Genomic DNA, 12,118 nt, shown 5'->3' on the forward strand with positions numbered 1-12,118 from the left:
ACACTTTACTTTTATATGTATTTTGTTTTATATTTTCTGTAAAGTTGTACCCTCGTTCGCTGAATAGTATCTGTCTGTGAGTGTCAATATTTTTTGTCATTTCGATATGATTTAAAAAAAAAAAAAAAGGAAAAAAAAGCACCCATTTCCTGTCACGGGACTGTTTCTTTTTGAGCATTCTGGGAAATGTAGTTCATGAGAACTCAGCTGTCTTGTTGTTCGCTGCCACAGTAGAGGAGAGGAAACTCTACCTCCCAGAGACACTATTCTTGAATTTCCTTATTTCTTAATTTCCACACTTAACAAGACGCACACATTTTCTTTATTTTACGTTGGAGGCAGACAGCTGTGTTCTGGGGTCGTTTTACTGCAGCAGGACTCTTGAAACATCTTTTTTTTGCAGCAAGACAAATATATAACGATTGCTTTTTCGGGGATGTGAGGAATGGCAGCGTTGCTAACTAACTGGAAGCTAGTTTTCTGCATTCATCCCCGGGAAACCCTCACTAAAGCTAACTGTTTTATTCCTTTCAAATCACACCGCTAGCATCAGATGTGCTGCTGAAATCGTGTCTTTTTTACCCAGTTGTCATCGGAGAAACTTCAGCGATGGAGGAAGTTGACAGAATTTTGATTCACGCCCTCAACCAAATCGGCACGTAAGTATCGGCAGCTATTTGTGATCGATTAGTGTCAGTTCTGCTGCACTGTGCTGCTAAACCAAACCTCAAGTTATTGCAATGTCAAGCTAGCTGACTTGTGCTATGTCGGGTGATTAGTAACTTCCCTGTCTTGAACCATTCATGTGACGTTTATTAGCGTGGACTAAAGTCAGCTCATGATGGCATCAGGCGTTGTGGATTGTTTGGCTAAGTTTGTCCGCTTCTACTGAATATAACCATTGTATAAAACTGGCCACAGTCTCTTCAATTATCTGTTTTGTGACTAATTGAATACACTATGTGTAAGATTAAGGCTGATAGGTTGTATTCTGGTGTGTTCTTCTAGATATGTGAAAATTTGATATATATATATATGAATATATATAATACTAACATAGCATGTACACACATAGTATTCTAATAATAACATAGTAAACTCATCAATAACATTTAACAATTATTATTATATAAATCATTACAATATTAAATATAGAAAACAAATAAACAAATACTACTGGGCCACAACGCACCACAGTATTCAGAGTTACATGTTTACACTAACCATTTTTATTTATGTATTTATTTAATAGGGACAAGGCAGATTAAACATAGTTCCAATACAGAGAGTGAAGCTGCTGCACAAAGACTTTTTAGCAATTGCTGATTTGCAACTCCAGTTCCTCGTAAGGCTTTTTTTTTAATGTAAAATTGCATTATTGAAATAAATGACAAGCACCACAGACATATCACAAAGCATACACACATATACATCATAGAACAATTATAACAAATACATTAAGCTTAAATGAGTACAACGCTGATTTAACTTGAGCCAACATTTAATCTTCAAACTCAAATATCTTAAATCTTAAATTTGATTTGATATCATTTGTGAATTCCATAATTGACAGCCTCTTGCAGAAAAAGCAGATGTAGGAACATTGAATGACAACCCAATATATGTTTTCATTCATGATGCTCCTAATAGTCATTCTGACAAGGCTTGTGTTGCAGTTGGTTTGGCCTTTGTAAAGATAGCTAAAATTTGGTTGTAAAACTACCTTGCAGTAAATTTACCGATCCTTTGACCCATTGACATGACCAGACTGTTGCAATCTTCCTCTGTGAAGCGTTATCACAGCCTCTTTCAGTTCTTGTTTGAACTGAAAAGGAAAAATGCTTTTGTTTTATAAATATTAAGGTTCAAAAGACTGGATGTTATGGTGTCAAATGATCTGAGAAAGAGAAAGACACAATTGAACCTGTGCAACTAGGTTCTGTCTACATTCTTTGAAAAATCTGGAGGCTTTGACCAATCACGGGGTTAGGGCACTGCTATTGGCTGTTACTACCAGTAACACTGCTCTGCATACAGGTCTCTTCAAAGGAAGGTTTTCTACATCGACACTTGCAGCAACTACCTACAGTTAAACTGAGGCAGACGTGTGTACTGGGATCAACTGCTGATCCTTTGACCCCAGCGACCTTGAGGGAACACAGGGTTTTAAAAGCTTGGCAGTGTATGCAAATCCATGAAAGATGAAATGGACCCGAATTGTACATGGGGCCAGTGGAGGAAGACCAAGACAGGGGATGTGTTGTCTCTATCTAGAAGTAATTTACCTCAAACCCAGAACCCCTCAGAGTACAACAAAAACAAATCGATTGCCTCTCTTCTTCCCCTCCCTAAAAGACTGCCAGTGCCTTATAATTTGATTTGTGACCCACAGGGAGGTGAGTGAGGAGATTGGCAGTGTCAGTCAGTTCAGCAGTGAGCTGATAGTGAAGGCTGTGGTCAGATGTGTCCAAGTGATCGATCCCGGCCTGGGCAGCGCACTGCCCAGTTCACTTCCTCCAGGCATGTCTGCTCGTTTCAGAGTGGGCATGAGTCTGGCACAAGCTTGTCAGGTAAGATGCCCCTAACTTTAAATGTTAAATGATAGGGTTGAGGGATATGAGCTGAATATTATTTCACAATACTCCAGGGAAAATTACAGTAATGATCTTCATGACAATATTGACATCAGGTGATTGATGTTTTCAGGTGATGACTTTATTTTGCATTATTGATTAGGTATACTTTAGTGATATATCTACACTGTCTTATAAAATTCACCTCACATTTTTACTGAGTGTAAATAAATGGTGCTCGTTTAAACAGACTTTCATTCAAACTGGAGAAACAAAAGGGCTGTGACACAGTCTCCTTTGTTTGCCTATTCGAAGAAAACAAAACTTTTTTACACTTCTTAAAATATACTGCAATAAGTAATCTATAACTCTTGGTTTACTCCATTGCTACATGGTAAATCGAGATGCAGTGCTACTTGCCTCATGTTACAAGTACGTATATAATAAGACAACCTCTTAAATTTAGGCTAGTTGAAACCTCGTCTGTAGTTTCCCAGCATTATCCATATTCCAAAAAAATAAAGAACCTATTGTTTTTTTGTGTTTGCCATAAATACAGAACACATATATGGAACAGTCAGAGCTATTCACTAAACTATGTCATGTGCCATTTTTGATTCCTAGGATATTGGGTATAAAGGCGAGATTGGCTACCAGACTTTTCTCTACAGTAATGAGCCAGAGATTCGCTCCTTGCTCATGTTCCTGGTGGAGAAGCTGCCCAGAGAGAGTGCTGAGACCTCAGACCAGCCCACAGGTACAGAAAACACCAGTCTATCATCCACACAGTTTCATATTAATACTCCACAGGAAAAAATAGAGAAATTGATCCATATGTCCACTTGATAGCTATCATAAAATCACATAGATTCTTTTTTTTGACTTGTGCAGAGATAAGACAGGCTGACTGGAAATCGAGTCAGTCTGTGGCAACTCCAACCAATGAGTAGACACTTAAATGTATTTGATCAATATTATTTCAAAGACTTTAGACTCTCAGCAGTAAGAATTAGGACACTCAATTATTAAGTGTCTACTCCAGAAATGAGAAAATGGTGTGGCCTTTGGAGCATCTCATTCAGGTCAGATTTTGGCATGGTGTTGTATTTCTTATTTGATGAGTCATCCAACGTTGTGCTCTCTTCCTGCAGGTAAATCTGTGGTCCTCCAGAGATCCATCGCCGCTGCAATCAAAGCCCAGCTGTCTGTACCCTGGCTGCCTGTAAACTGCAGACTGCCATTGCACACTGAAACACAGGTACACTTTTACAATACACGACTATCCTTTATAAAGAACAGCAGGAATGTGAGAAAGGCCAGTTCTTGTTGTGTTTTTGGCAAAGCAGCTTATGGTGCTTCTCCATTACACAGTTCTAGCACGACTCGGCTCTGCACGCTTCGACTCTACCCGGTTTATTTTGCTTTTCCATTAGTGATAGTACTTGGTACCTCGTACTTGATACTTTTTTTTAGTTCAAAGTGAGCTGATCCGATACTAAAAAGTGACTGCCGGCCACCGATTGGTCAGAGAGTGTCGTCACTGGAAGAGTCTTGAGCGCGACGTCCAAGACAGGAATCAAACCGAACAATGCTGAACTGTAGATCAGTTAAAAAGACTTAAACACTCTTTCAGCCGTATTTTAATTCAGTGACTGTGTCAGGGTCTGCTCTCTCTTCAGGACTCAACTACTGAACTCTTTTTAATGAACTGATTCTAATGATTCAGTACACCAAAAATAACTGCTTTGCCTGTCACAAGTTTGTGTGTTTGTGTCAAGTGTTAAACAACGTCACGGCAGTTTCGTGCAGCCGTGTTAAGTCGACCCCATCCACGTTGAAGAGGTAATTTGAACTAATGGTAAAGGACGTGACTGGTACCCAAACCGTGTAGCGCCAAGCCGAGTAGTGCTCGAAATGTATAGTGGAAAAGCGCCATAAATACTTCTAAGCAGAGCCCAACTGTTTGACAAGGTGGCCAATTTAGGGCTAAACTATTTAATATAAAAATTTGTTTCTAATAATCTAGTTGATTATTTTGACTGAAATTGTGGTTTCACGATATGAGAGTGAGGGAGAGAGTTTTTCTCTTTTTCATTTTCTTCAAAATTATTTCTGTGATATTTTTGCAGATCTGTGAGAAACAACAATATTTTCTTCAGTCTTTAGAATATGGTGTGTATAAGTCGGGACAATGTGTAATCTAAAAGGCTAATTTCACATACTTTTTGGTCTTTAAGAAATATTGTGACTCCTGCGTTTTGATAATTGCAGTAGGCCATGTTGCAATTTCGATCAAATTTCGATTCATTGTTCAGCCATACTACAAATGTAAGCTGCACAGAGAGAAACTTACTTACAAGTTGCATCTTTTTGTTTTTCCTGTGCAGAGTGCCGGAGCGTTACACAGCTTCCATGCGCTGCCCCTCAGTTTGTCACACTCTTCTAAAGGCTCAAGTAAAAAGCATCTGAAAGGTAGGCCTCCTCCTATGTTCCCATACTCTGCTTGTTGAATGATTGAAGTTGATCTAGAGCACTTTACAGTCATGTACTGATATTCAGTATTATTGGCTTAATAAAACCAATGCTACATCCACACTATTATGTTGCTGTTTAAAAAGGCATTACATCTGCTATGTTGATGCCTGATGTTTTGGAGCACTTAAAACAGTTGAAAAGTTAGCTTCATTTTAATTTCAGAACTCCACAGTATCATTTTTCTCTGGACAGGCAGAGATAGAGAAATGATGATTCAGCTGTCTGGACCACAAGTTGTTGACTTTCAGCTGCAGTTTCCCCCCTTGTCATCGGTAATAATAAATAAAAGAAAAGCCTGTTATTATTTTCATTATTGTTTTTACTTTTTACCAGTTTTTTCTGCAACAAAGCAAACACTCCCAGTGTTGGGAAACTGCTTCCTCTTCATGGATGCAGGTTATTTATGAATACAGAGCTGAAGTAATCATCCTGTTGTGAAAAGTGAAAATGAAGTGGAAATGTAAGGGAGGAGTGTGTATGTGTTTTTTTTTTGTTTTTTTTTAAACAATGGGTTAGGGTTGGGTTGGGAAAGTGTGTAGATAGAGAGAAAAGCTTTTTTTATAATAAGGTGACTACGTAATCAATGTAATACTCTAACTAAAATAGGGCTGTGTTGTGTTGTGCTTTCAGAGGTGAAGGATTACCAACGGGACTTTCTTTGTCCTGTGACTGCACAACTTTCCCATCATGCCTCTCTGGCGGCATCTATACTGGAGCAGCACAGCACTGTACTGAGTGCTGCTCAGGAGTGGGACAGTGAGTGGAACAGCCAGGGACTCCTGTCTCGCCTCACCCCGCAGGCAAGTCATTACACTTACTCAACATAACTGGTCACATAACATCGATTCACTTTAAATTTGGGCACTGAGAAACTGACCTTGTCCTCTACTTTTGTTTTGTTTTGTATTTGAATGGATAGTTTTGCCCTCCTTTTTAAAAAAGACATCATCCATCCTACCGCTTTACCCTCTGCTTTACCCTCTCGAGGGGAGCTGTGCCAATCTCAGCTGACATAGGGCGATAGGTGGGGTTACACCCTGGACAGTTCGCCAGTCCATCACAGGGCCACATAGAGACAAATAACCACTGACTCTCACCTATGGTCAGTTTAGATATTATATAACATATTGCATGTTTTTGGACTGTGGGAACCTAAAGAAACCCACACACAAGGAGAACATGCATACTCCATGCAGAAAGGGCCTTCGGATCTTCTTGCTGCAAAGGCAAGAGTGCTAACCACTACACCAACCGTGTAGCCCTAATTCTACATTGATAATCCTTCAAAAACCATAGAATATTGTTAGCATGTGCAACAGGTCGTTGCTGGAATTTCAACGAGTCTAAACAGATAAAAAAAATTTTTATAAACTACTCAGGATGACTAGGTAAAATAGTGGCAACTGTAATGCTAGTTGTGGATTGTGAAACTGGGTAAAACAAGTAACCGTTTTTCTGTTCAATCGATTCCCCTCACGTCTGTATTGACATGAAACATTTAAAAATATATCTTAAAAACTTTTAGTACTGATACACTGCCCACATACTATGAATATGTACATAATATTAACATTTCACCATTCCATGTCTAATTCTTTTTTTTATTTGAACAGGAGTATCGCTCCAGGAAACTGACCCGCCTGCGGAAACGCATCAAGGAGCAGCTTCGTTCTAATGCACTTCCGTCTCCTGAAAGTACCTTCGGTAGTTCCCATTCAAGCACTGATCTGTGTGAGCTACTGCAGTCCTTCAGAAACTCTGCCCCTTCTGACCACGTCCTGACTAAGGGCACCCACTTCACCCACACTCAGAAGTTCACGTTTGAGCAGGTGAGAACCATCAGAATGCTCAAACTACTTTCAGACATCTTCGCTCTGCGGTGAACCGTCTCTAACTTGCATTGATCCGTGTGTCTTCCAGGAGTCGGCAACGGTGACCAGCTCCGTCCCCACTGGGCATCAGTCAGATGGTGATACCCAGCACCGCCAGCAGGAGGAGCTAGCTTCACTTCAGCAGCAGCTCCAGCAGCTGTGCAGTGAAGTTGACCAGCTCACAGCAGACATGAAGCACATGAGTGTCACTAACACACAGGTAAAAAAAAAAAAAAAACTGACACATACACACACTTGGCTGAACCAAATGTTCTAATGACGTAACTTGTGGTTTACTTAGTGTAAACCAGTGGGAGGGCTTTTTTCTTTTATAGTGTTTCCTCTTAAAAACATGTAAATACTGTGTTTAGTGGAAACAAGTCAGGGGAGTACGGTGGCTTTCACATACCAGAAAGGATGTCACTTTTTCTTTTTCAAAATGCAGAATTGTCTGTTTGGGCTGCAGATGAAACATAAAAACATTTCAGTGCCGGATGGCAGCCTTCGGAAAGCAAGGTCGTTGCCTAATATATGTATAAAAGGCTACAAAAAACGAAAAATATTTATTTTACAGCAGTGATACACGAATACAAACAAACTTAAAGAAGTAGGATATGCTATTTCTGCCAATAAAAATGTTGTGCACTGGACCTTGTGACTAAAGCTGTTTTAAAATCCTGACCAATTTAGCATTAAGCACTATATGAGGATTTTCTCTGTTAATACTCTTTGGGATATCAAGCATGCACTTACTAAAATAATGGCCCATCAACCACTACAGATTATTAATAAGATTAAAGCAGTGCATCGCCTCTTTGACATCTTAATCTAAATGTCGGAAAAGGTGTAAACTAATCAAACGCAATAGATCCTTGTGTAGGTTTATAGCAACATTTGTCCATAAGGTATTTCAAAGTGAAGGCAGACTCAGAGCTATTAGAATTTAAACTTTACATAAAAACATTGGATTAAAATACAATAGAAATTGTAAAAGTGTGAAGTGATGCCAAAATGAAGTTGCACCAAATTTCACGGAACTTTGTGGGAATTTGTAATAGCCCAAGACGAACAAAAAAGTAAATTGCGACCATGGCCTCAACTCAACAGGAAGTTGGCCATTTTTAATTTGGCGTCCATCTTGGCGATTTGCATGCTTCGTAAATGAACAAACTATTCTCAGCAGGGTTTATCACACTCACCAACTTGTCTTTGGGGGTTCATTATTATTGTTACACTCATGAGTAATTGCAAGAAATGTAAATATATATGCATAAAGTACATGAAAAAATATCTGTGAAAAAGAAAAAAAAAAAAAAAAAAAAAGTGTTCAAGAAAGATAGGACGTCAATCCTGACTGATGTTGACATTTTTTTTTGTATTTTCAGCAATATGGATTTGTTTCAAATATGTGTTTTGTTTTTTTTCATGTAGGTATTAAATGAGCTGAAGCAGAAAGAGCTAATGAACAATGAAGAAGAGGACAAGATTCAGATGAAGACGAAAACACTTGACTTTTTGCCCGACACTGAGAACAGTCTGCTGAAGCTTCAGGTAGGACTGAGTGAGATCGGTGACTATCACGAGTCGACATACATCCTCAAACTCGAACAAAACATCGTAAACTTGTGTGTGTTTTTTTTTGTTTTTTTTTCCTCCAGGATTTAGTGGAAGCCAGTGCTAAGAGGTTGGTGCACCTGGCCTCTCAGTGGGAGAAACACCGTGCTCCACTTATGGACGAACACAGGAGACTCAAAGAAATCTGCAGCAACCAGGACGTAAGTGTTGGCTTTACAGCAGATTTTGTTTTCCAGTAAAAAAATAAATAAATAAATAAAAATAAAAAATTCTGTTCATGTCTCTCAATGTTCCTCAGCTGGAGTCGACCAGAAAACTGTCTGAGATCAAGTCAATGCATGAAAAAATCCGTGTCTCGACAGAGGAGGCCAGGAAAAAGGAAGACATTTACAAACAACTGGTAATTGACCACATTTACAAGAAAAGTTGGTGTTTGACCAAGTGTATATGGAAGAGTCTGAACAGTCTCAGAACATTTTCTGCTGAATTAGTTGAATTTCAACACCGCGCTGAATCTTCTGAATGTCTGTCAAATTTGAACTTGCCTGTTTTCTTCTAATTTAGGTGACCGAGTTAGAAAATCTTTCCCAGGATGTGTCTCGGTCTGCATACACTCAGAGGATTCTGGAGATTGTCAGCAATATCAAGAAACAGAAGGAGGAAATTACAAAGGTAACTAGAAAATTATGCGGCAACATTTTGATCGTGCCTTCTTCTTGCTGCCGATTCAGGTGGATTGAAGCTCTAAAACTTAGACAAAGTGGTATTTTGGTGGAATCAACCTTTAAAACTTGGAGAGAGAGAGACTCATAAGCCCCTCCCCATCTTAATTCCCCCACTCCCTGACCCCCCCCCCAAACACCTGTGTATAACTGTCCTAAACCTCTGAAAAACAGAGAAATCAACATGTTTTAAAGTTGTCATATTTCAATAACGGTTGATGATAGACATTATAGTTTTAGTATTTCAGCATCAGGAGGCTTTCAGGAGCTCCCGCATTTAAATTTATGAGAAACGGGTATGTGAAGTGACAGTTTTAAGATCACCCTCATCTTGATTTTTAACATGGGAGTCAATGGGAGGTTTGAGCAGAACTCTGCGCTTTTAGGTTATTTTAAGAAAAAGTGCAAGTCATATGGAAATGAAAACAACACACAGGGTTAGACCGCAACCATAGCAGCGTTTTTATGTGAAAAATCTCTGTGTGAGCTTTGACATCAATAACTCTGTGTTGATTTACTGTGACAGATTTTGTCAGATACTAAGGATCTCCAGAAAGAAATCAACAGCCTTACAGGAAAACTGGACAGGACCTTTGCTGTGACTGACGAGCTGGTCTTCAAGGTTTCACAGTCTTGACATTTGTATCTGTAGTCTTTGTCTGCATGAGACGATATACAGTTAAAGTGTAACGTGCCAAAGTCTGGCGCACATAGGCTACTAGTGCTAATTTGAATTTCATTTTCATGACATAATCCTGTGGAATCTTGTGAAAACAGTTAAGTTAACAAGTATTTGGACACAAGTATCTTTATGTGCAACTCCACTATGGATTTTAGCTAAAGCCTGAAGCTGATAGCTGGATCTGCATTATTTTAGACCTTTATATTCTGTCACAGTATATGACTGCCCAAGTGACCAATGATTTGTTTTGTTTTTTTTAATGTATACATTTATGTATTGTCTTGTTTAGGATGCCAAAAAAGATGAAGCTGTCCGCAAAGCCTACAAGTACCTGGCTGCCCTACATGATGTACGTCATCATCTTTCTCTAAACTCCTTATACTTCATTGTACCTGTTTTTTTTTATTATTATTATTATTATTATTATTATTATTATTATTATCATTATCACATCATCATCATTCTGTGTTGTGTTTTTCTCCAGAACTGTAATCAGTTGATCCAAACCATAGAGGAGACGGGTACGATACTGAGAGAGATTCGAGATCTAGAGGAGCAGGTATGATTACACTCAGACATACGGTCAATTTAGAGTGTCCAATTTAATGACGTCCGTGTAAATGGAAATTCATTTATTTCAAATGTGTAAAAAAAACAGCAAAGCATTTTTTTTGTACAAGGTAGATAAAACTATTTTGGTCAATCGTCATTTTGTGCATCCCTAGTTGTGCAATAAAAGGCAAAGGTACCATCATTTTTGTCTATACCATTTCCATTTGTTATATTATTCAAAATATTTAGTTATATCATACAGTAAATGGAAAGCAAAGCCTGATTTAAGTTGTAAACAATAATATTTCAACAGTTTTTTTCAGATATACTTGTGGGTGCCAACAAATGTATACATGTCTATAGGTCCTTATACCAAAATGCCCAAAATAGATCTACGAGATCTATGCCCCCATTTACTGTATTTCTCATAGTTGTTTTCAAATTGTCCGCAGATTGAGACAGAAAATGGCAACAAAACCGTAGCTAACCTGGAGAGGATACTGGAGGACTACAAGGCCATTCGACAGGAAAACGCTGCACTTGCTGCCAAAGTCAGAGAAGGCTGAAGGTTCATCACTCTGCTCCGCCCACTGAGGCCGAGGTTGTTGTGAAAAGCTGGAGCTGTAGATGCACCAGGAGGAGACTCGACCAGCGCTCCAGGTTTCACACTGAATCTGAAGCGACTGATTGACATTTTGTTTGCATTTTAATGCACAGACTGTATGAATGGAAGGAGAAGACACTTGGTTTATTTGATTTCAAACTGATTTCTGTGGCTGAGCATGCTCCGAGGATTCAGGCTCCGGTCTGGTTGTTTTGTACCCAAGATGAAACCTGGCACTGGACAGCAGAGGGCGCTGTCGGACCTTTTCAGAGTGCAGTTCCTATTGCTGTATGCAATGTTTTCAAATCTTGATTAAAATGAGATCTTTAAATTGTAATTTTTAATACATTAATTATTCGAGCAGACAGACATTATTAGTTTATTTGTGTTATGATTATATTGAACTGAAGATGTTAAGTGGTATTTGAATATAGTAAATAATGTTGTCCAATCACATGGGCAAAATATTGTCATGTACCTGGCACCAGCTTAATTAAAAATGCCTTATATACTTGAATGTTCATGATGAGTGGGCCTGTCATGTGCAATTTTAAAAATGGCAAACTTATTATTACCTATTTCTATATTTCAGTAGACGAGGTTAGAACAATAAAACATGATCATAGTGAAATATTTTCCATTTCCTTTTGTTGCAAATATATATTTTTTAGTTATAGTCACCTTTCATCGATGGAGCTACCAAGGTGACTGAGTATTGGTTACAAAATGTTTTCTGAAAACCAATTATGGTTCTGACATCCCAGAGATATACTGTATATATACCAAGATAAACTATTCATTCAGTCCCAAGATGTTCTTATCAGAGCTAGGCATCTGCACAACAATGTGCAATCTGAACCATAATATGTTCCTCATATAACAAACAAGTGAGTGATTATTATATTTATTTTTCTAATGCCCATTTTAAATTGCATGTCTGTGTTCACCACTGATTTTCCACTGCAGCAAGTTTCAAGTTGAAAGAAGTTGATGAATGAATGCAT

The 12,118-nt window shown here is 38.5% G+C and overlaps 1 protein-coding gene across 1 annotated transcript; it reads left to right on the forward strand.

The window, feature by feature from the left end:
* Positions 1 to 326: 326 nt before the first annotated feature.
* On the forward strand, positions 327 to 11,941 carry ccdc22 (CCC complex scaffolding subunit CCDC22). The gene is made up of 16 exons (XM_083895738.1): positions 327 to 659; positions 2,393 to 2,570; positions 3,198 to 3,330; positions 3,725 to 3,831; positions 4,961 to 5,045; positions 5,739 to 5,908; positions 6,722 to 6,937; positions 7,029 to 7,199; positions 8,411 to 8,530; positions 8,638 to 8,754; positions 8,853 to 8,954; positions 9,119 to 9,226; positions 9,803 to 9,898; positions 10,248 to 10,307; positions 10,443 to 10,517; positions 10,963 to 11,941. Exons 1-16 carry the CDS (start codon positions 610 to 612, stop codon positions 11,074 to 11,076), a joined length of 1,902 nt encoding a protein of 633 aa, XP_083751864.1. The 5' UTR covers positions 327 to 609; the 3' UTR covers positions 11,077 to 11,941.
* Positions 11,942 to 12,118: the final 177 nt, after the last annotated feature.

The sequence above is a fragment of the Microchirus variegatus genome (genome assembly GCF_963457635.1).
Source record: "Microchirus variegatus genome assembly, chromosome: 9".
NCBI classification, from domain to species: Eukaryota; Metazoa; Chordata; class Actinopteri; order Pleuronectiformes; family Soleidae; genus Microchirus; species Microchirus variegatus.

Excerpts from the sequence above, each read along its gene's own strand:
- ccdc22 (XM_083895738.1), top strand. The coding sequence starts at position 610 with ATGGAGGAAGTTGACAGAATTTTGATTCACGCCCTCAACCAAATCGGC. Across the intron at positions 3,331-3,724 it reads GACCTCAGACCAGCCCACAG|GTAAATCTGTGGTCCTCCAG; the intron begins GTACAGAAAACA and ends CTCTTCCTGCAG. Across the intron at positions 3,832-4,960 it reads CATTGCACACTGAAACACAG|AGTGCCGGAGCGTTACACAG; the intron begins GTACACTTTTAC and ends TTTCCTGTGCAG.